Below are 25,923 nucleotides of genomic sequence, written 5' to 3' on the forward strand. Positions count from 1 at the left end.
ACATGACAGATTCCATTTTAAATTCATTGCCTTTTCACATTCTTATGAAATTTTTCACATTCTATTAGAACTTGAAAAGGCAGCGCTGTGATGGAAAGTGATCAAAAATAAATACATTATTTGTTAAAGCGTATTGCCCCAATAGGATTTAAAACATACATGTCACACACTGGACCATGGGCCAAATCTGTCTCACAGGGGGGTTTTATTTGGCCCGCGACTCCAGAACCAACACCCTTATCTGGGGCCCATTATTTTGTATGGAGGACTATGGGGGGCCCGTTATTCTGTATGAAGGATTATGTGGGGCCCATGATTCTGTATGGAGGACTATGTGGGGTCCGTTAGTCCTCCATACAGAATATGTGGGGCCCATTATACTGTATGGGGGACTATGTGGGACCCATTATACTGAATGGCTGGCCTGTGACTTTGTCCAAGTTTCTCATTTTGGCCCTCTGTGTATTTGAGTTTGACATCCGTGATCTAAAATGATCCAAACCATCCACCTCCTCCATACAGCACTCAAAACATTCATACAAATCATTGCACCACCTGCTCTTTCTCTTTCATCTCCTTCTCCTAGTCGCTGGCGACATCTCCCCCAACCCTGGGCCTCCCTCCAATAGCATACACCACTAACCTCCAGCTGCAAATAGAAACCCTGCTAATCTTATTAACATTCAGTGCATGCCTTCTCTTACCGCTTTCCATTGTGCTTGCTGGAACGCACGGTCTGTGTGTAACAAACTAACTTACATTCATGATTTTTTCCTCTCTAATTCCCTTAACCTTCTGGCTATTACAGAAACCTGGATCCAGCAGTCAGGCACCACTGCAGCCGCTGCTCTCTCATTTGGTGGGCTGAAATTTTCACATACTGCCAGACCTGAGAGTAGACAGGGTGGAGGTGTTGGTTTGCTCCTTTCACCACAATGTGCTTTCCAGGTCATCCTCCCAGTTCCCTCACTTATGTTTCCTTCCTTTGAAGTGCACACCGTCAGACTCTTCAAACCCCTCTCCCTGCGAGTGGCGGTTGTGTATCGCCCTCCAGGCTCCTCCAGTCAGTTCATGGATCACTTTGCCACCTGGCTTCATCACTTGCTATCCTGTGACATCCCCACCATCATCATGGGAGACTTTAATATCCCCATCAATGTTCCCTTCTCCCAATCTGCCTCTCACCTACTTTCTCTAACCTCCTCATTCGGCCTCTCACAATTTACTAATTCTCCTACGCATGAAGACGGGAATATTCTGGACCTGGTTTTCTCCCTCTCTGCTCGCTGCATGACTTTACTAACTCCCCTCTCCCACTCTCGGACCGCAACCTTCTTTCCTTCTCTATCAAGAACCATCTCCTCACCTGGAACACCCCCACTTATGACACTTATAGGAATACACGTACCATTAATACCCATCAGCTTATGGGCAATCTCCACACATCTTTAGCCCCCCATCTCCTCCCTCTCCTGTCCAGACTTAGCATTGTCACACTACAATAAAACACTGAAGAATGCCCTAGATGAAGCAGCACCTTCTACACACAGAAAGACCCGACACAGACAACGGCAGCCCTGGCACACAATGCAAATACACTTTCTTCAGCGCTGCTCAAGGTGTGCTGAGCGACAGTGGAGAAAATCTCTTTGAGCACAGGATTTCATCCACTATAAATTCATGCTCAAAACCTATAACTCTGCCCTTCATCTGGCCAAACAATCCTACTTCACCACCCACATCACTTCACTGTCCCACAATCCAAAACGACTTTTTGAAACATTAAACTCCCTCCTGAGCCCTAAAGCACAGACCCCCACCACCAACCTCAGCGGGGAGGATCTGGCCACTTATTTCCTAGAAAAAATCAAACACATCCATCAGGACATCTCAGCCCAATCTCCTCAGTGCCTGGATCCCCTTCCCTGTCGCACTTCAAGCTCACTAGCCATCTTTGAGCCTGTTACAGAAGAAGTTACTCAGCTACTAATTTCTTCCCGACCTACAACCTGCCACAGTGACCCCATTCTTTCACATCTCCTGCAGTCTCTCTCACCGGTGGTCACCACTCAACTGACTAAAATATTTAACCTCTCTCTTTCTTCAGGCATCTTTCCCTCCTCATTAAAACATGCCATCGTAACTAGCGATGAGCGAGCATGCTCGCTACTGCTCGGTGCTCGCCCGAGCATCTCACTGCTCAAGACGCTCGGCGCTCGCCGAGTATTTCCGGGCTTGCTTGGTGAGAGCTCGGGTCCCCTCCCTACATGTTTGGCGCTCTTTAGAGCGCCAATCAACATGCAGGGATTGCCTGCCACTCATTGTAATACCGCATCCAGGGTTATTGTGGCATTGCAGTGATTGGCTGGCCGCACAGCGTCATCAGGTCTATATCAGGCCTGGTGCCACCATGCTCGTCACAGTCACTCCGGAATCAGGCAGAGTAGGGAGAGGTGCTGCTGTGTCAGGGAGAGATTTGCTTGTGTATTAAGTAGTGTAGGGAGAAAAACCATACATTACACATATCCATCTTAACAAACAGTCCTTTTGAGGACAAACTAATCCATCTGAAGAGATATCAGGCAGGCAGTGTATATAGGTAGGCAGGCAGGGTATATAGCGTACTGCAGTGCATATAGCACAAGAGGCTCAATTCGAATTCTGCCTTCTGCTGCTGTTAGATATTTCTATACAAAGGCCCAGGTCTCAGGGGCCAGGAATACTTTTTTTTGGAACATAATCCTCATTATTTGCTTAAAAATCAATACATAGAAAACCGTTTTTCTGCGCCATTTGCTTGTTGGCACTGCAGAATACAGCCAGGTCCTTTCCATATTACAGCGCTAGGAATCCAGCTATTTAAAACTCTGTTTTTTCCATCACACGGATCACACATACGTTGTCAGAAAGTACTGCCATTTCTGCCCTCCATTAAAAATTTCTTTCAGTGTGTCTGTGAAGCAATTCACATCAGTTTGCTGTTCAAACTACTTCCCTACAGGCCAGGTATTTAAAACTCTGTTTTCTCCGTCACACGGATCACATATAAGTTCGCTCCAAACTTAGTCATTTGTAGTGAGCGTGGAAAATACTGTCCTCCATTTAAAATGGGCAAGGCACGTGGCAAGGGACGGGGAACTGGACGTGATGATGATGGTGCATTCAGAGGCCGAGGACAAGGCCGTGGGCAAGCTGAAATTGTGCCACAACAAACACATACATCTTCTCGCCTGACCTTCCTGTCCCAATTCCTAGGGGACCGCAGCACACCACTATTGAACCCAGAGCAGTGTCAAAAGGTTGTTGGTTGGATAGCGGATAATGTTTCCAGTCACTTAGCCACCACCACCACCCTGTCTTCCACATGGTCAAGTCTCAGTAGCCGTGAGTCTGAACTGCATATTCCTCACCCTGATCCTCCTTCCTCCCACCATGCCAAGTGCCCAGAGACAACTGATCCCACACTTGGACACTCTCAAGTGCTGTTCATTTTTCCATTCATAAATTCGGGCCCAGTCCACTTGAAGCGGGGCAAGAGGAGATTGCGTATAGCGATGCCCAATATTTGAGCAGCCACGGTCACACGAAGGCGACGGTGGGAAAGTGTCACAAGAGGTGGACGATGATGAGACACAATTGCCAGAAAGTCAGGAGGAGGAACAGGGTGCGGAAGTGGAAGACAAGGTGGTGGATGATATAGTAACTGACCCAACCTGGCAGGAGGACATGCAGAGCGAGGACAGCAGCACACAGGGGAGGGAGGCAGAGCACCCCAACAGGCAAGAAGAAGCAGTGTGTTGGCCACAGACAGAAGGCAGGCAACCGTTCCCCGCAACACCAACACGAAGGAAGTTGCCAGTACAACTGTTAGGTCTTCCTGAGTCTGGTTGTTTTTAAAAGACTCTGCCGATAACCCCAAAAAGGCCATTTGCACCAACTGCCAGGCCAGTATCAGCAGGGGTGGCAAAACTAGCAGCCTGACCACCACCAGCATGATCAGGCACATGGCAGCAAAGCCCCCGACTTTGAGGACCGAACCCCAGGGTCCAGGAATAATGTCTGCGGGTGGCATCATTGCTTCTTCCGCTGTTGTGCATGCAAGCCAATCCCAGGTCCATGGTGCATGCGAAGATGCCTCCTGCCCTGCACCTGTTGTTGCGCACTCTCAAGTAGCAACACCAGGAAGCCTGTCCATGTCCTTGTCCCAGCGCAGCGTTCAGTTGTCCATACCCCATTCCTTGGAACGCAAGTGCAAATATGCAGCCAACGCCCCACAGGCCACACTACTAAATTCTCACATTTCACAACTGCTTGCGCTTGAAAGGTTGCCTTCTTATAGGCTCTTGGAGATAGAAGCATTCCACAACCTGATGGCGACAGCCGTCCCTCGGTACTCGGTCCCCAGCTGCCACTATTTCTACTGGTGTGCCTTCCCCGCATTAAAAAAGCAAGTGTCCCAAAACTTTGGCCGTCCCCACAACAACGCAGTTCCTGGGAAAGTCCATCTAACCACGGACACGTGGACAAGTGCTTGTGGGCAGGGACGGTACATCTCGCCGACGGCACACTGGGTTAACATAGTGGAAGCTGGGACCCAGTCGGACATTGGGATGGAACAAGTCCTCCCGACGTCAAGGATTGCGGGCCCTAGGTCAATCAGGGTTGCCCCCATGGTCTACAGCTCCTGCACCTCATCCTCCTCATCCTCCCCCTCCTCTTCAGCCTCCATCTCCAAAATGACCACATCAGTCACAAGCTGGAAGCACTGCTGCACTGCCTCGGCCAAGCGTCAACAGGCTGTGCTGAAGCTAATATGCTTGGGTGACAAACCGCACAATGCTGAAGAGTTGGGGAAAGCTCTGAAAGAGAAGGCAGATCTGTGGCTCACACCACTGAACCTACAGCCAGGCATGGTCGTGTGTGACAATGGCCGGAGCCTGGTGGTGGCTCTGAGGCAAGGCGAGCTCACACACGTACCATGCCTGGCCCATGTGCTTAACCTCGTGGTTCAGCAGTTTCTCAAAACCTACAAGGAGCTGCCGGATCTCCTTGTTAAAGTACGCCGCCTGTGTGCCCATTTTAAAAAGACAGCTGCAGCTTTCGCCGCCCTTGTCATGTTTCAGCAGCGTTTGCAGCTTCCGGCTCACAGACTGGTGTTTGATGTCCCCACGCATTGGAACTCTACACTGCAGATGTTGAGAAGGATTTGTGAGCAGAATAGGGCAGTTGTTGAGTACCAGCATCACAAAGGCCGTTGGTATTCAGTTCAGACTCCACACATAAGACCTCAGGAGTCGACATGAATGTCAGACATAGGTGCCATCCTCCAAAACTTTGAGGAGTCCACCAAGATGGTGAGCGGCTATGATGCCATAATTAGCGTCACAATCCCGCTTCTCTGTCTTCTGAAATGCTCTCTGCTCACAATCAAAGAGGATGCATTGCAGGCGGAGCACGATGAGATGGACAAGGAACCATACAGGGTGATTTCACATAGCCAAGCCTCATCTCATCCCAACTTGGATTGGGTGACAATGAGAAAGAGGAGGAGGAAGGACAGGAGCTAGTTTCATGCACTATACTTGTTACTACCTGCACAGCTTTCATACCGTCTGTTCAGCGTGGATGGCCAGAGGACAGAGAGGAGGAGGAGGATAGCATGGTCAGTCATCCTCTTTGTGAGGACACGGAAGTCTTGTCTGTTAGTAGTCTGGCACACACGGCTGATATTATGTTACGCTGCCTTTCCAATGACCATCGCATTCTCAAAATTTGGGTAACAGTCATTACTGGTTGGTGACATTTCTACACCCACGCTACAAGGAGAACTTTATATCTCTTATTCCTGAGGCGGACAGGTCTACAAAAATGGGGCTGTACCAGAAGGCCCTTGTTGCGGAACTATTAAAAAAATTCCCATCTGAAAACGCTGGCGGCAGAGGGCACAGTTCATTGGACAACCAAGGAGTACAGGCGAGAGAGACACAAGTTCAATCCAGTAGAGGCAGGGGAACACCATCAAAGTTCTGAGAGAATTTTCTCAGCCCCTCCCATCGCACAGTCCCTGATGAGCGGGGTACTCTGACAAGGAGTGCAAAGTTTGGGAAGATGTTGAGGGAGTACCTTGCCGACCGTACCAATGCCCTTCGTGATTCCGCTGTGCCTTATCATTATTGGGTATCCAAGCTGGATACGTGGAATGAACTGGCTCTCTATGCCTTGGAAGTCATGGCCTGCCCTGCCGCCAGCGTTTTATCAGAGCGGGTTTTTAGTGCCGCTGTGGAATTATAACTGATAAGCGCATCCGCCTGTCAACTGAAAATGCTGACAGGCTGACTCTTATAAAAATGAACAAGGGCTGGATTAGGCCAGACTTCTCAACACCACCGAATGATAGCAGCGTAACATAAACTCAAATCCAGTGTCTTTTCTTGGGAGGTGTATTCCCATTCACCTCTTTACACCCAGATATTCTCCCAGAACTTTGACAGTGTTCACTTCCCTCTGCTGGATTGAAGTTGTGTCTCTCTCGTCTGTTCTCCATGGTTGTAGGAGGCCCGCTCCTTTCTAATGGGAACATTTTTTTATGAGGCCCTCCTTCACGTCTCTTCTAAGGGGCATTGAAGTGCCTCCTGATATTTTGCAGCCCTTGCATTCACTGCATAGGCCAACACTATGGGAGACTCTCCTTTCTAGTGCGAATTTGTCGCTACTGTGGCCCTGCTCTATGTCTCTTTAAATTGTTAGTGGGGTTTTTACTAAATGTGGTCAGCCGTTAGACTCACTGCATACCGTATAACTGTATAGCAGACTCTCTCCTTTCTAATGGGAATTTGTCATTACTGTGGCCCTGCTCTATGTGTCTTTAAATTCTTAGTGGGGTTTTTCCTAAATTTGGTCAGCCGTTGGACTCAATGCATACCCTATAACTGTATAGCTGATCCTCTCCTTTCTAATGGGAAGATGTCGTACCTTGTTAATGTGGCCCTGCTCTATGTGTCTTTCAGAGTCCCTCCATCATCAATGAAACAGGATGTGTCTGATGATGTGTAACACACCACATTGGCAGATAAGGTTGTAAAATTTTAAAATGACATTTCCCAGTGAATGAATTTGCCTTAAAAAATAACGTAAAAAAAAAAAAAAAGTAGGATCTTTGTTTTTATACTAAAGAGAGTCGCCAATGTAACCTCAATGTATTCACATTGTTCAGCTCCTGCACCTCCTCCTCCATCTCTGAAATGACCACATCAATCACAAGCTGAAAGCACTGCAGCACAGCCTTGGCCAAGCGTCAACAGGCTGTGCTGAAGATAACATGCTTAATGCTTAGGTGACAAACCGCCCAGCGCTGCAGAGTTGTTGAAAGCTGTAACATAGATGCTTGATCTGTGGCTCTCACCGCTGAGAATGCAGCCAGGCAAGGTCGTGTGTGACAATGGGCGGAACCTGGTGACGGAGACATGACAGCCGGAGTAGATACGGTTTCCCTCTATGCCAGTCCTTTCACCGAGCTAAAGAATATGGCTGTGGTGAAATACAACTCCCACTGAGAAGCTGTTTCAAATTGAAAAACATTGTGCCCATCAGAGGATTTGATTCTGAGGGCTCACCTTTCTCCCCCGCTCAAGAGCCCCAAAGAAGCTGTAAAGTTAGCGCTATCATGAACTCTCCTGATGTAGAAGCCAGGGCACACCAGAGGATTCTCGGGTGGGACCGTCCAACCCTGCTGAGAAGCAGTCCTGGCTAAGAAAAGTGTGTGGGAAGGTTCCCGGACACGCAATGGCTGCTTTTTTACTGAGGTGGAAACCCACGCAAATACTAGGAGAGCATACAAAATCCTTGCAGATGTTGTCCTTGCTGGGATTTGAACCCAGGATCCCAGCGCTGCAAGGCTTCAGTGCTAACCACTGATCCAATATGCTGCCATTCACCCTCTGATATCAAACAGGCTGGAGAAACTTGCACCTACTGCCACTCTATCTTCAGCTCCTTTGTGAGAAACTAATGTATTTGGGCAGCCACTCGGTCTACCAAATAAAATTCCTGAGAAGGAAATTGGGGAAGGCTTCGCTACTGGTACTGGGGGCAGTGCTAATACCATGGCATTGTACCATAGTTTACTGGAAATATTCCAGGCTGGTAGGAGGCAAGCAGATTCCCACAGAAAAGTACCAGCAGTAATGTTCAGAGACCCACACTTGTAGAAGGTGGAGACAACACCGGGAGAAAAAGTGGCGGCTGGGGACCGAGTATGGACACGAGTCATGAGGTTGTGAAAAGCTTCTGCCTCCACAAGCCTAAAAGTCCACATTTCAAGTGAAAGCAGCTTTAGAGGACTTCCTGGGAGAAATGACAGCTGGAGTAGATATGGTTTCCCAAGTCCTTTCACCAATCTAAAGAATATGGCTGTGGTGAAATACAACTCAGCAAAAAAAGCTGTGGACTGGCTCCGTACCGTCCCTGGCCACATTCACTTGTCCACGTGTTTTTGGGTAGGTGGTCCTTCCCAGTAGGTTCACTGGGGAGGGCACAGGTAATGTTGTGGGACCCGTACTTGTGGAAGGCGGAGACGATACCGGGAGAAATAGTGGTGGCTGGGGACCGAGTATTGATAGCCAGCCACCGCCGGCATGAGGCTGTGAAAAGCTTCCGCCTCCATGAGCCTAAAAAGCCCCATTTTAAGTGCAAGCTGCTGCCCAGAAATCTGGCAGTTTAGTATTGCAGCCTATGGGTGGGTGGGTGGCTGGCTGCAGACTTGCGTTTGCATTCCAAGTAACAGAAAACTTTGCAGATGGGGGCCTCTATCATCATCTTGGCCTCACCTCGGCAATATGAAATCTCCTGAAGGAGAAGCCAAGGCACACCGGAGTCGTCACCGGTTTTCTGGGTGGGTCCGTCCAACCATGCCGAGAAGCAGCCTTGGCTAAGAAAAGTGTGGGGGAAGGTTCCCGGATACTCTATGACTGTTTCTTTAATGTGGAGCGGACGGGCTTATGCATGTTATTTCTCAAACTGGATTGCAGATCAGGCCTGTAGTCATGAAATTAAATGCGCAAAGAAAGATGTTTGTGCGTCAAAGCACCACCGAGAAGTGTGAGTTGATGTTGGACGGGCTGCCATTGCTTCTGCAAAAGCTGATTTAGAGGACTTCCTGGGAGAAATGACACCCAGAGTAGATACGGTTTTCCTCTATGCCAGTCCTTTCACCGAGCTAAAGAATATGGCTGTGGAGAAATACAACTCTCAGCAAAATAAGCTGTGGACTGGCTCCGTACCATCCCTGGCCACATTCACCTGTCCACGTGTTTGTGGTTAGGCGGTCATTCCCAGTAAGTGCACTGGGGAGGGCACGGGTAATGTTGTGGGACCAGTGCTTGTGGAAGGCGGAGATGACACCGGGAGAAACAGTGGCGGCTGGGGACCGAGTATGGACACCCGGCCGCCGCCGGCATGAGGTTATGAATAGCTTCCGCCTCCACGAGCCTAAAAGGCCACATTTTAAGTGAAAGCAGCTTTAGTGGACTTCCTGGGAGAAATGACAGCTGGGTAGATATGGTTTCCCAAGTCCTTTCACCAAGCTAAAGAATATGGCTGTGGTGAAATACAACTTAGCAAAAAAAGCTGTGGACTGGCTCCGTACGGTCCCTGGCCACATTCACCTGTCCACGTGTTTGTGGTTAGGGGGTCCTTCCCAGTAAGTGCACTGGGGAGGGCACGGGTAATGTTGTGGGACCCGTGCTTGTGGAAGACTGGGACGACTCTGGGAGAAACAGTGGCGGCTGGGGACTAAGTATGGACACCCAGCCGCCGCCGGTATGAGGTTATGAAAAGCTTCCGCCTCCATGAGCCTAAAAGAGCACATTACAAGTGCAATCAGCTGTCAAAAATTTGGCAGTATAGTATTGCAGCCTGTGGGTGGATGGCTGGCTGCATACTTGTACTTGCATTCCAAGGAATGGGGTAGGGACAACTGAACGCTGCACTGGGAGAAGGACGTAGATGGTGATTGTTGCAAGTCTGAAACGACAGGTGCATGGCGGGAGGTATCTTCGCATGCGTCAAGGATCACTTATGATAGGCACACTTTTTGGCAGTGACCTGGGAGTCAGAGATGCTTCCAGAGATCTTTCCCATGCTGTTCCCATGTCTTTTCAGCACTGTATGCATGTGTCTGATGATGTGTCACACACCACATGGCCAGATAAGGTTGTAAAATGTTAAAATGACATTTCCTGGTGAATGCATTTGTCTTGGTTGAAAGCAATACATAGGTGTAAAAACGCATCAAAAACGCTACGTGTGAACATAGCCCAAGTTGTGGAGGAGTATTTTTGTTTGTGGTTATTTATTTTACCTTGTATACAAGTCATTACCCTGGAAAGGATGTTCATTAACATATTTCCCAGGAAAATCCATTTTGGTTTCGTTTTTGTATGTTTTATTGTGAGTCCGTAAAAGTCGCGTAATACTCTGACAACGTTGTTGACAGCAGTGATCTGGGAGTCAGAGATGCTTAGCGGGGTCTTCCTCATGTTGTTCCCATGTAATTTGACCACTATTCCCATCGATTTTGGCCCTCTGCAGACCGCCGGGGGGAGCCGCCTGAAAAATGCTTGTGTTTCCCATAGACTTACATTGGGCTCGTTGCTCGGGTCGAGCACCCGAGTATTCCAATTTGCTCGACCCGAGCAACGAGTACCCGAGCATTTTAGTGCTCTCTCATCACTAATCATAACCCCCTTACTTAAAAAGCCATCCCTGGACCAGAACTGCACTGCTAACTACAGACCCGTCTCTAACCTTCCTTTCATCTCTAAACTCCTGGAACGCTTGGTCCACTCCCGCCTATTCCGCTTTCTCTCAGATAACTCTCTCCTCGACCCTCTACAATCTGGTTTCCGCTCCTTACACTCCACTGAAACTGCCCTCACTAAAGTCTCTAATGATCTACTAACAGCCAAATCCAAAGGTCACTGCTCCCTGCTGATTCTCCTGGATATATCCGCCTCATTTGACACTGTGGATCACCAGCTTCTCCTCACTATACTCCGCTCTATAGGCCTCAAAGAAACCGCTCTCTTCTGGTTCTCCTCCTACCTTACTGACCACTCCTTCACTGTTTCTTTTGCCGGCTCTTCTTCCACTCCTCGTCCTCTTTCTATCGGAGTTCCGCAGGGCTCAGTCCTAGGCCCCCTCCTCTTCTCTCTCTATACAAACAGTCAGCAGGTTTGGGTTTCAGTATCATCTCTATGCTGATGACACCCAACTATACACCTCTTCACCTGACATCACCCCTACCCTAATACAAAATACCAAGGATTGTCTGTCTGCTGTCTCTAAAATCATGTCCTCCCTTTATCTTAAACTGAATCTCTCTAAAACTGAACTTCTTGGTTTTTCTCCCCTCTACTAACCCAACTCTACCTAACATAGAAATTACCTTGGAGGGTTCAACCATAACTCCCAAGCAGCACGCCCGCTGCCTTGGGGTCACTAACCTTTCCTTTACTCCCCATATCCAATCTCTCACTCGCTCTTGTCATCTGCATCTTAAAAACATCTCCAGAATCTGACCTTTTCTCACCTTTGAAACTGCTAAAACTCTTACTGTTGCTCTTATTCACTCTCATCTGGACTACTGCAACTCTCTTCTGATCGGTCTCCCTCTTACCAAACTTTCTCCTCTCCAATCCATCCTGAATGCGGCAGCCAGGGTCGTATTTCTGTCCAGCCCCTTCACCAATGCCTCCATCTTGTTCCAGTCATTACAATGGGTGCCCATCCGCTAAAGGGTCCAATATAAACTCATGGCTCTCACCCACAAAGCTCTCCACAGTTCTGCACCGCCTTATATCTCCTCTCTCATCTTTGTCTATTGCCCTACACGTTCTCTCCGATCTACAAATGACCTAAGACTAACATCCCCCATAATCCGAACCTCACACCTCCGTCTCCAAGACTTCTCTCGTACTGCGCCAGTTCTCTGGAATGCACTACCCCAGGTGGTCCGACTGATGCCTAGCCCCCATGTCTTCAAGTGCACTTTAAAAACCCGTCTCTTAAAAACAAGCTTACCACCTTAACTACTCAGTAAATTAACTTTCCCCTGTTCCCTCCTAAATATTATTCAGAATCTGTTCCCTACTCTTCATCTGTCTCCACACCCTCCATGCACAAGATAACTGCACTCAGTACTTGAGTATTGCACTTAAACATACAGGCTGATGACCGGATCATACAGCTTTATATGAAAATCCCTATTTATTATAATTGCCTGACCTGGAATAACAAGCACTTTTCACCTATTGTGTCCCCCCATTTCCTTGTAGAATGTAAGCTTGCGAACAGGGACCTCACTCCTAATGTAACTGTTTAAACTGTCTTAAATTGTACTGAATTTATTGTCTGTACATGTCCCCGCTTAATTGTGAAGTGCTGCGGAATTTGTTGGCGCTATATAAATAAAAAATATTATTATTATTATTATTATTATCCAACTCCTCATTGATTAAAAAAAATATACTGCTTTTATATCATGAGTGTGTTCAATACATACACTGTGATTCAACATGAAAGCTTATTAAGTTCCTAATTCATTCAAGTGACATCCTATGAAAGTGTCATAAACTTAGAAAACAGAAAATAGAAGAAAAATGTTTTATACTAATTAAAATTTTCCCTTGTGATCTAAGAAGCATTTCACCAGACAAACAAGTGTTTTTCTCTTTCCTTGGTTGATTGACTGACTGCTTAGGCAATTATCTGAAGAACGCTCCTTCACTATAAGGCCATGGCCCCACTTTCAGTATTTGGTCAGTATTTTTTCTCAGGAGTGGGAGCCAAAACCAGGAGTGGGTGATAAATGCAGATTTGGTGCACTTGTTTCTATTATACCTTTTCTCTGATTGTTCCTCACCTAGTTTTGGCTCCCACTCCTGAGAAAAAATACTGACTGAATACTGACCAAATACTGATAGTGGGGCCATGGCCTAATTGTGCAAATAGAACCTTAGTCTTATTCTTTCTGATTCATATATTGATATCTGCTACAAACTACATGCTACGTACGTCACAAACTTCTCTTAGGCTATGTGCCCACGATGCAGAAATGCTCAGGATTTTTTCCTGAGCGTTTCTGCATCTCCCTGGCAGAAAAAAATGCATGCGGATTGTACATGCGTTTTCCTGCCAGGGACATGCGGAAATGGAGCGGTTACCCACTGACATTTCCGCATGCGGATTGACAAGCGCTTTCCAAGCAATTTTAGCATCACTTGGAAAGTGCTTGTGACAACTAGGTCACACTATATAAATCCATGCAAACAGCAAGGATTTATATAGTGTGACCCGAGAGGGTGGTAAAAATAAAAAAATAAATGTATACTTACCCTCCGATGGCCCCCGGTGTCCCACTCACTCCGTTCTCCCTTGCCGGCAACAGTGAATTGAAAGACCTGCCGACGCCAGCGTCACGTGACCCGTCACATGACTCTGACGTCAGCGCAGGTCCTTCAACTCACTGCAAAGTGCCGGGAACCAAGCAGGAGCGGTGCACGGGCCGACAGAAGGTAAGTATACATTTATTTTTTATTTTATTATTTTTTTACAGATTTTTTAATGGTATCTGGGTGTGGAGGAGACACTCCTGTCATCTACACCCGGGTACCATCCGCACATTAGAACGCTTGGATTACGCATCTACATATACAGTCAATGGTGGCGAAGACGCAGCACTTCTGCAAAATAATTGGTAGTGCTGCGTTTTTTTCCGCAATGATAATCCGCAGCGGAAATTTCTGCAGCATGTGCACAGCACATGCGGATTATCATTGGGGAACATTGCTGCCCTTCTACCATGCATTTTTAATGCTTTTTTAATGCGTTTCCGCAGCTGAAAAAGCGCTGCGGAAACGCATTAAAAACGCATCTTGTGCACACAGCATTAATTGGTATTACATTGTGCTTATGCCTTCTTCAAACAACACAGAATCAGCCTCACGGTGGCAGTATGGATGATTGGATTGTTCCAGAGAGGATTGAATTTGAGTCAAATTTCCTGAAATTCATAGTTTCACACAAATGTTAACAATCTGTGATTTAGCAAAAATTAAATACCAGTCTACATTTCACATTAGGAAAAGTAAGAAGGTGGATCCAGGCAACTACTGTCTGGTAAGTCTGACATCAGTAGTGTGCGAAGTTTTTGAGGGCAAGAGATGACCTGCAGAGATATGTTGCAGAGAATAATATAATAACTGACAATCAGTATGGATTCATGAAAGATAAGTCATGTCTAACCAACATGTTGGGTTTCTATAAGTGCAAAACTGGTTGGTGATGCGGATGATATGATTTATCTGGACTTTTTTCAAAGGCATTTGATATTGTACCACATAACAGCCTTATACTGAAGTTGAATGACGCTGGTATTGTTGATTCTCTGGTGGTTCTTATAACCATTTTACCCCTTTTGAAAAGAACATCTACCCCTCACCAACCCTATTATACCCAGAAAACAACAGACAACATAGGTTGGATAATATTGGCCACAGCGGCATTTTAGTATAAACATTACAACATTAATAACCATTTTTTAAACCTGCTAAGGTTCTTGAAACTACAAAAAGTCTGATGACCCAAAATTTGACCAACCTTACTTACTCCCAGCCGCAACCCACAGGCTCAGGAGCATCAAAAGCCCAATGAGTTCATGAATGGATAACCACAAAACGGAACTCGACATTCCTTTGCCTTAAGCCCCATCAATCACCAGACCCAAAACAACAACTTATCACAGAAGGATCCATGTCCTGATGAATCCCCCGTACCAATTTAAAACCAACTTCAAGGACCCTGATACATTCCACCACGAGCGTATTTCAAAACCTCAAATTCTCGAGACCCCCCTTTTCTTCAGAAGCATCCCTCGTTCGATGCCTTCCTCTGTTCCCTACTCTTCATCTGTCTCCACACCCTCCACTCCAGCTCCAGGTTTTTGTGGGTCCCGGGTGAAAGAGTCTCTGTGGGCCCCTTTAACACATACCACGCTTCATGATGCACAAATACAGCAGTGAAATATATATTGATATATAGTACAATGCCAAAGATTTCATTTTTTACATTACATGAGCGATATCTATTGTACATTCCACAACAGCTCAGAAACCGGCGAATCGCTCCACACAGTATACTGGCCCCCATATAAGGCCCCATACGGAAAACTGGCCCCCATATAAGGCTCCATACGCAATACTGGCCCCCATATAAGGCTCCATACGGAATACTAGCCCCCATATAACGCTCCATACAGGATACTGGCCCCCATATTTTGCTCTGTACAGGATACTGGCTCCCTTATATGCTCCATACAGAATACTGGCCCCCAAATAATTCTCCATGCAGGATACTGGGCCCCATATTACGCTCTGTACAGGATACTGACCCGCTTATAATGCTCCATACAGAATACTGGCCCCCAAATAATGCTCCATGCAGGCTGTGCCCCCATATAATGCTCCATGCAGGCTGTGCCTCCACATGATGCCCCATGCAGGCTATTCCTCCCCACATAATGCTCCATGCAGGATGTCACCACCCCCTTATGATGCCCATGCAGGATGTCACCCTCATATAATGCCCCATGCAGGATGTCACCCCCCTTGTAATGCCCCATGCAGGATGTCTCCCCTACCCCCATATAATGCCCCATGCAGGATGTCACCCCCCTTATAATGCCCCATGCAGGATGTCAAACCTCCCCTTATAATGCCCCATGCAGGATATCACACCCCTTATAATGCCCCAGGCAGGATGGCACCCCATCCCCATATAATTCCCCATGCAGGATGTCACCCCCACCCCCATATAATGCCCCATGCAGGATGTCACCCCCCATATAATGCCCATGTAGTATGTCACCCCCTTATAATGCCTCATGCAGGATGTCACCCCCCTTAAAATTCCCTGTTCAGGATGTCACTCCCTCTTATAATGCCCCATGCAGGATGCCACCCCTCCATATAGTGCCTCAGGCAGGATTTCACCCCCATCCCCATATAATGCCCCATGCAGGATGTCACCCCCCTTATAATGCCCCATACAGGATGTCACCCCCTTATAATTCCCCCAGGCAGGATGTCACCCCCACCCCCATATAATGCCCCATGCAGGATATCACCCCCACCCCCATATAATGCTCCATGCAGGATGTCACCCCCATTAAAATGCCCATGTAGGATGTCACCCCCTCTTATAATGCCCCATACAGGATGTCACCCCCCTTGTAATGCCTCATGGAGGATGTCACCCCCCTTAGAATGCCACATGCAGGATGTCACCCCCCATATAATGCCCCATGCAGGATGTCACCCCCCTTTTAATGCCCCATGCAGGATGTCTGCCCCTCTTATAATGCCCCATGCAGGATGTCACCCCCCCATATAATGCCCCATGCAGGATGTCACCCCCCTTATAATTCCCCATGCAGGATGTCACCCCTACCACCATATAATGCCCCATGCAGGATGTCACCCCCACTTATAATGCCCCAGGCAGGATGGCACCCCATCCCCATATAATTCCCCATGCAGGATGTCACCCCCACCCCCATATAATGCCCCATGCAGGATGTCACCCCCCATATAATGCCCATGTAGGATGTCACCCCCTTATAATGTCTCATGCAGGATGTCACCCCCCTTAGAATGCCCCGTTCAGGATGTCACTCCCTCTTATAATGCCCCATGCAGGATGTCACCCCGCCATATAGTGCCTCAGGCAGGATTTCACCCCCATCCCCATATAATGCCCCATGCAGGATGTCACCCCCCTTATAATGCCCCATACAGGATGTCACCCCCCTTAAAATGCCCATGTAGGATGTCACCCCCTCTTATAATGCCCCATACAGGATGTCACCCCCCTTGTAATGCCTCATGGAGGATGTCACCCCCCTTAGAATGCCCCATGCAGGATGTAACCCCTACCCCCATATAATGCCCCATGCAGGATGTCACCCCCCCTTATAATGCCCCATGCAGGATGTCTTCCCCACCCCCATATAATGCCCCATGCAGGATGTCTCCCCCACCCCATATAATGCCCCATGCAGGATGTCACCCCCACCCCATATAATGCCCCATGCAGGATGTCACCCCCCTTATAATGCTCCATGCAGGATGTCACCCCCCTTAAAATTCCCTGTTCAGGATGTCACTCCCTCTTATAATGCCCCATGCAGGATGCCACCCCTCCATATAGTGCCTCAGGCAGGATTTCACCCCCATCCCCATATAATGCCCCATGCAGGATGTCACCCCCCTTATAATGCCCCATACAGGATGTCACCCCCTTATAATTCCCCCAGGCAGGATGTCACCCCCACCCCCATATAATGCCCCATGCAGGATATCACCCCCACCCCCATATAATGCCCCATGCAGGATGTCACCCCCATTAAAATGCCCATGTAGGATGTCACCCCCTCTTATAATGCCCCATACAGGATGTCACCCCCCTTGTAATGCCTCATGGAGGATGTCACCCCCCTTAGAATGCCACATGCAGGATGTCACCCCCCATATAATGCCCCATGCAGGATGTCACCCCCCTTATAATGCCCCATGCAGGATGTCTTCCCCACCCCCATATAATTCCCCATGCAGGATGTCTCCCCCACCCCATATAATGCCCCATGCAGGATGTCACCCCCCCCATATAATGCCCCATGCAGGATGTCACCCCCCTTATAATTCCCCATGCAGGATGTCACCCCTACCACCATATAATGCCCCATGCAGGATGTCACCCCCACTTATAATGCCCCAGGCAGGATGGCACCCCATCCCCATATAATTCCCCATGCAGGATGTCACCCCCACCCCCATATAATGCCCCATGCAGGATGTCACCCCCCATATAATGCCCATGTAGGATGTCACCCCCTTATAATGTCTCATGCAGGATGTCACCCCCCTTAGAATGCCCCGTTCAGGATGTCACTCCCTCTTATAATGCCCCATGCAGGATGTCACCCCGCCATATAGTGCCTCAGGCAGGATTTCACCCCCATCCCCATATAATGCCCCATGCAGGATGTCACCCCCCTTATAATGCCCCATACAGGATGTCACCCCCCTTATAATTCCCCCAGGCAGTGTGTCACCCCCACCCACATATAATGCCCCATGCAGGATATCACCCCCACCCCCATATAATGCCCCATGCAGGATGTCACCCCCCTTAAAATGCCCATGTAGGATGTCACCCCCTCTTATAATGCCCCATACAGGATGTCACCCCCCTTGTAATGCCTCATGGAGGATGTCACCCCCCTTAGAATGCCCCATGCAGGATGTAACCCCTACCCCCATATAATGCCCCATGCAGGATGTCACCCCCCCTTATAATGCCCCATGCAGGATGTCTTCCCCACCCCCATATAATGCCCCATGCAGGATGTCTCCCCCACCCCATATAATGCCCCATGCAGGATGTCACCCCCCTTATAATGCTCCATGCAGGATGTCACCCTCCCCATATAATGCCCCATGCAGGATGTCACCCCCCCATATAATTCCCCATGCAGGATGTCACTCCCCCTTATAATGCCCCATGCAGGATGTCACCCCCTCATATAATTCCCCATGCAGGATGTCACCCTCCCTTATAATGCACCATGCAGGATGTCACCCCCCCCTTATAATACCCAATGCCTCCATATATTAAAAAAAAAAATCAAATACTCACTTCTCACCAGCTGCAGCTGCTCTGGACTCCTCAGCATCACCGGCGTCTTCCCGCTCTGCGCTGTGACGGCTCTAGAGAGAGAGGGGTGTAAAGACGACATCACACCCTCTGACCTGAGACGTGTCCTTTTTCCAAATTTTTTGACCCAACTAGCCGCCTCATCAAAAGATGTATAAACCACCGAACACAGCTCAGGTGCAATACCATCATTAACTGACCGACCTCATGAATAAGAGAGGTGGTGAATTAAACAAAACTTGTTGGGCTCTTTTTTGGGTACCATCCCTAATGGGGAAACTACCAAATTAGGAAACAGTAAGCTCTCAAAAGGCCCAGCCATCCAGCACAACATTACTTCCTTTCCCAGCTTATGCAAAATTATGGTAGGATGCGGATAAGCAGACTGTATATTCTTCCTACTACTGTCAAATGTAAGAGTCGGAATCCAAAAGCCCTCCTCAAAACCTGACAACAACTCAGCCTTCACTCTATCAGGGAACCTATTTAGAAAGTGAAGCATCTCGGGTAGCTTCACTGCAGTCACTGTCTTGAGGTCTGGAGGTCGACTACCCCCTTCTAACATCACCAAGCAGTGATTTATATTAGCCAAAATATCCCTCACCCCGTCCGAAACCATATAGGTGCCCATATTAAGGTTAACTAGTACCCCCCGTAAACCACTATGCATTATGTCCTGAACCCCTCTTACTCATTATGATAGGGGGAAACATTGTGGGGGGTCCCACAACACTACCTGTACCTGACACCATGCCATTCACCACTGTACCCTAACTGTCCACTATACCCAGGGAAACAGACAAGACATGGAGTAATACTCACCAGGCCACGCGGGAGCTGTGATCCCACTGGCCGGAAATCCTGCATCCAGACTTCTGTCAGGTCCTCTGTGCCTGAAATCCTTGGATATGTGACCCCTGCAGGTAATGATAAGGAGATGTACAGGCCCCCTGCAGTTGATGACAAGGGCAGGGAGCAGAATTCCTGCGATCCAGAACAACCAAGATGGCCTTATTGGGGAATTTTAGCCACAGGTCCTTGCCGGAGGAAGAAGCAGGCCGCCCTACTGGACCATCGTCGCTATGGCCTGGGCCCTGGCAGGATGTCCGGATGGTTGCACATGGGACGGAGGGGCCAGAGAGGGGCTCCGGCACCTAGCCCGTGGAGCACAGTCATGGGACAGCCGTGCTGGAGGCCAAGATCGACGAGGGCACCGCTTTGGCAGCGATAGTGTCGCAGATGCCTTCACTTCTCCACTGACAATCTTGGCCACCTGCACATCGAGCCAGCCAGTGACTCGAGGAGCTGCTCCACTGTGGCCATACTACAGGTAACCCTCCCCAATAGCCCCTTGACCCACATACTCCAAACCCTCATCATGCCAGCCTCCGACCTCTTTGCTAGCCCAGTGCTCCAGCCTCTCCTGAAGCAAGGACTGTGTGAAACTACAGTATATGCAGATGGGTAAGGAATTGGCTAAAAGGCAGGAAACGGAGTCATCATAAATGGTACATTCTCTAAATGGGATATAGTTAGCAGTGGGGTAATGCAGGGATCTGTACTAGGACCAATTCTTTTTAACCTCATTATTAATCACCTTATGGATAGGGTTGAGAGTAAAGTATCAGTCTTTGCTGATAACACCAAACTATGTAGGATATTAAAATCTAACCTAATGGGCAAACACTTGGCAAATGAGATTTAATGTTGATAAATGTAGAGTAATGCACCTAGGACAGAGTAATCCTATTGCTGCATATACATTAAATGGGAGCATACTCTGGACTACAGAACAGGAGAAGGACTTGGGTATTCTGGTTACAAGTAAGCTGAGCTTCAGTACTCAATGTCAGGCAGCAGCTGCAAAAGCAAACAACATTTTAGGGTGTATAAAAAGAGAGATAAAATCCTGTGATCCCAACGTACTGTTTCCCCTCTATAAATCACTTGTAAGGTCACATATAAAATGTGAGATCCAGTTTTGGGCTCCACATTTTAAAAAGGATATTCAAAAGTTAGTCAGTTGAAAGGCGGGCAACTATACTATTACAAGGGATGGAAGGCTTCTCATATGCTGAGAGGTTGGAAAAGGTGGGCTTCTTTAGCCTAGAAAAAAGATGTCTCAGAGGAGATATCGTTTATATGTATAAATATATGTGTGGTCAATACAAAGGATTGGCACATGACTTAACCCTTCTAAAGACCTTACTAAGGACCAGTGGGCACTCATTACAGGTGAAAGAAAGGCGATTCCGACAGCTAAATAGGAAAGGGTTCTTTGCAGTTAGAGTAGTCAGACTATAGAATGCCTGACCACAAGAGGTAGTAGTGGCAGACACTATAACAGCTTTTAAAAAAGGGCTTGATGATTTTGTCCATACACATATGATTGTGGATTATAGATAATTTGGTGACAAAAAATGTGTAGATGGTGTAGGAGGGTTGTACTTGATTCTCCTAGGTTTTTTTTCAACCTATGTAACTATGCAACACATGCATCACATTGAAAAAGATTTTTTGGGGGCCTAGAAATGGAAACAATGCCAATGCGATATATTGATTTGCAAAACTGTTAGAAAACCGACACCAGGCCTGAAAAAAAAATTGTGGGGCCTAGAAATGGCAACGAGATGGCTGATGCGATGTATTGATTTGCAAAAGTACACCAGGCCTGAACACGTTTTTTTGTGGCCTAAAAATGGCAACAAGAAGGCTGGTTGTTACATTCCTAATTGGCGCATGTTCGTAGATCCACTGTGCGACAGACCGGACATACCCTGGAGGGGCGTTACTTAGCAGCTACCTTGGTGTTCACTTGAGCCTCTAGTGGTGAGGTCAGGCTTGTGAGGCAGATAGCTGCCAGGTGCCACTCCAGGGCGACGACTGGAAGTAGCTGCTAAGCCCAAAATGCAGAGATGCTACATCAGATTCTCAATAGAGCAGGACGGCCACTTTGGACAAATTCAGACTGTGCCGACAGGAAGGCCACTGGGACAGGTTCTCATTGTGCAGACAGATCGGTCACTGAGATGGGTTCAGACTATGCTGACAAGATGGCCACTGAGACGGGTTAAGGCTATGCCGACAGGACGGCCACTGGGACAGGTTCTGAGTTCTGGCCTGCTTATTCAGTCCACTAGGCTGGCAGACTGGAACCGCCGATGCTGCCACGGGGTACAGGTACCACAGACGTGGTTTCGGGATTTGGACATCGCCGAAGCGGACATGGGTAACAAGGATTAACGGGACACAGGATACAGGATACTATAACAGGCTAGGAATAGGGGACCTGGCAACATACAGTTGCATACACACCAACCACCTAGCACAAAACTATAGGGGTTTGTCAGGCACCTCCCTATTGGGGAGAGTGCCTTCTGTATAAGATGTCTCCCAGCTATTAGCTGGGAGATACCTTGCAGGTGAACACACATTCAAATAAATATAGATGTATAAGATATAGCTGTTGCTGGGAGCATTTATTATGTGTGCAAGCTGCCCCTTTAAGAACAGGGGAGCGTGTGCCCTAGGCACGCTATCGGAGCACAGTGCTCCATGCATAGAGGAAGGAGGAGCAGTGAGAAATTTGGCGTCTCTGCATGGAGGGAGATGGGGACACCATGCAGTGGCTCTACACTGATGCGATAAACTGATTTGGAAAACAACTAGAAAACAGACACCAGGCCTGAAAATTTTTTGGGGGGGCCTAGAAATGGCAATGAGAAGGCTTATGTAATATATAGATTTGCAAAAGTACTATAAAATACACACCCTGCCTAAACAAGTTTTTTGGGGGTCTAGAAGGATGTGGAGGGGGCAGAGTACACACAGCAGCTTAAACACACAGCACTCCCACAGGCAGAGTATACACAACATCTTAAACATAGCTCCCAACTGTCCCAGCTGCTCTCCAGGTATCACCTCTCCAAAGATTTCATCGCTCTCGTAGCTCCTCCTTCTCAGGGTCGGGGCTGTTGACTACTCAGTGCATAACTTAAATGATACATTCACTTCTACTCCCTCCAAGGAATCAAACTCACATCTCAGTGTTCACAGCCTGATGCGCTACTAATGAGCCACAGCTCACAATAATATAGATAGGAAAATTTGGTTATCTTGACCTCATTTGCAGGTAATAAACCCAGAAGCAGAGTATACATATCCATAGAAATACATTGTGCATATAAGAATCTATTTTTATGGTGCCTGTATAGTTAGATGAGGAAAAATATATTTTTTGTTCTTATAACAAGCAAAATTAATAATAAAAATAAGAAATATGTGAGTCTCATGGTCTTGAAACTACAATCTTTCTATTACAGACAGATGTGTTAAGCTGCTGAGCCACAAGCTCTAGTGTAGCCATTGGTGGAGTTTTATGTACTTATAACTACAGGCAGGTTATACTGATTGAAATACACTGCTGTGTACAATATATGTATTTTAATTCTAGAAGGAAAATAGGCGATTTTTATCTTGTAAAATTACTAAAAATAATAATGAAAACACTTGATAAATAAAAATGAAAAAATAATAATGAAAAAAATATTGTCATTTTTACCACTTTTTTTTTAAATAATAAACATCACAAATCAACAAATAACATGGACATTCTTGGACCTCACAACACAGCAAATAGATTTACAGGGATCAATAAATTACGTAAAAAAATGGCGTAATTTATATTTTTCTTTATTAAACCAGTAAAAAAATGAAATAAAACTGTAAGCTGAGGCGGTGTTCACACGTAGCGTAAATGCTGCATTCTTTCTGCTACTATTTTTATGCAGGTGTCCGCACTACGCAACGCAGTAACAATCTTCTCTGATTATTGTGTGTTTGCTGCGTTTCTTAATGCATTTTCCCACTTATTTGATGTGTTTTTGATGCATATATGAAGTAGCCTTTTTAACACTTTTTAACAGTACAGAAAAGCTTTGATTCTGCGCTTAAAAATGCAAAGGCAGTTTTTTCTTCATAAGTTTTTTTCAGAAGACTCCTATAGAGAAAAAATACACCAAAACCGCAGAGTTCTGCAGCGTCTTCAGACCACAGAGGGCAGAGATTTCATGGAATCACAACCACTTTGCAATGTAGACCGTGTTCACAATGCGCCTTTCAACAAGCTTTATTAGACTGGCAAACCCAAACAGGAAACCAGACATACAGTAATATGTCCATATTCTGGGTTCAGTACTGGACACTAGGTGTCTGGTTCGAACCCCTGAACTTGCCGGTTCGGTATCGCTCATCCCTAATCTCTAGATCAATCCATCCTGGATACAATGGGACAGTCCCAGATTTGGGTCTATGCACTGCAGTTTCGGAAATCTGCTGAATGTCTCTCGCTACCACCGCCCATCTGACATCTCCTCCTGACAGTGTAGAAAGAATTGGTAAATGGGTGTGGATTGGGGTGTGGCTAGGGGCATGGCCAAAAATTGCAGCAGCGAGTTGCATAATTTGTCTCTCTTTCTGTTCTTTAAAAGTTGGAAGGTATGTTACCTCTCTGTCGAGTTCCTTCAAAACCTTTGTGCAAGTGTAGCTAAAAGAATTGATGCTTTGTTGCTGTTATGAAGGTAAAAGGTGGGAACACTGAATATTGATTTGATTTCGATTTTTCTTTTTGTTCATTCACATTGCATTTTGTTATTTGATAAAAAATAAACTATTAACACTTTTATTTCTAAAAGCATTCTTACTTTGCAACATTTTTTTCCAGACCTGCTTAGAATTCATGCACAATATTGTATTTTAATATTTTTTAGACACTGTTCAACAATTTACCTGAAGTGTTTGAAGGCCACCAAATGCAACAAAAATAAGTAAAAATCCCACGGACACAACAAAGATATTCTTTAGATGGCTTAGTTCCATGTTTGATTTTTCCAAACGTCCTGTAAAACAATAAAAGGAAGAGGTGGTAGAACAATGAGGATTGATGTTACTGCTACTTTCACATACACTGAGTACTGTATGCTTTCTAATGCTTTTTAGACAAACAGCACAATATTATTTTAACCTCAAGTGAACTATCATTATAATATGTAGCTCTGACAAATTTTTAATTTCTTAAGGAAAGCGACCAGTTTTAATAAACTAAAGAGATTTTTTTTTTTAGCCTTTCCTTCGCTATATTTCAAATGCCATCATTTTCTATTTTTCAATTATCAAAAGCAGCATGAAGGCTTGATTTATTTTTTAATGAATTATTTGACATTTTTTAAGGCAACACTTTCCGATACATACAGCATATGAATTCTTTATCTTTTGGGGAAAATTGAAAAAAACATCAATTTAATTATTGTTTTTATTTTTTTAGAATTTAAATTGTATGTCCCTTACCATGCAGCACAATTAACATTATTGTTTCTCTTTGGGTCAGTACAATTACATTAATAGCACATTTATTTGATATGCCACTCATTTTTTTCAAGAAAAATCATTGATTTTACTTTGTTGTATTCTTGGAGATATTTCCATTTTATTTTACTACGCCTGATAAAGAAATCTGAGTAGTTTTGAAAGCTTGTAATTACCATCTTTATAATTAGGCATTAAAAGGTATCAACCACTGAGGACTCTGAAATCTAAATATTTTTCTGTCTACTGGCTAACACGGTACAATGATATATATTTTCCCTGTATTTTATTTGTTGACAGGACAGAGCTGTGTGAGGGTTTGTTTCATGTGGGATAAGTTGTAGTCTTCATTGTAAAAAATGAAAATAAGATGCATACAAGGTGTGAACAGTGGCCCTGGAAGTCTAAATCCCAGTGCATCAACACCAGGAAACCTAACTTGCTCCAGAAAAATACTGACAGATAAATGCAGAGTCGGACAGAAGGTGGTATGCCGTATTTGTGATTTTTTTTTATGTGTCTTAAACTCTATTACTTTTTTGAGTATAATAATAAAAAACAGAAGTAAACTGTCCAGCAGTTCTGCTCTATGTATGGTTGTTTTTTAAAGCACCGCTCAAGCCTTTTTTTATTTTACTGTTGGAGTGATGCCACTTGTTAAATTCCCTGCTCTTAGTCTCAATACTAATCAGCTGCCTTCTTCTGTTATCAGCAAAGCTCAAGTGGGTCTCCCGCAGTTTGTGACCTGCTGGATCGATCCATTGTTTGCTAGGCAATCTGGAAGTCACAGTT

General features: G+C 46.3%; 1 protein-coding gene across 2 annotated transcripts in view; it reads right to left on the bottom strand.

Annotated features, from left to right (window-relative positions):
* LOC141161494 (protein unc-93 homolog A-like) overlaps window positions 1-25,923 on the bottom strand; it is a 223,718-nt gene that overhangs the window by 138,982 nt on the left and 58,813 nt on the right. For both annotated transcript variants that reach the window (XM_073646339.1, XM_073646338.1), the window contains one exon: window positions 24,556-24,665. Coding sequence is in view for 1 of the 2 variants with exons in the window: in XM_073646338.1 (XP_073502439.1) it covers window positions 24,556-24,645 (90 nt within the window). In the remaining variant the exon portion in view is untranslated. Of the gene's footprint in view, window positions 1-24,555; window positions 24,666-25,923 lie in introns of those variants that run through there.

Source organism: Phyllobates terribilis, unplaced genomic scaffold, assembly GCF_046119375.1.
Source record: "Phyllobates terribilis strain yellow unplaced genomic scaffold, ASM4611937v1 Scaffold_9__5_contigs__length_417890890, whole genome shotgun sequence".
Lineage (NCBI taxonomy): Eukaryota > Metazoa > Chordata > Amphibia > Anura > Dendrobatidae > Phyllobates > Phyllobates terribilis.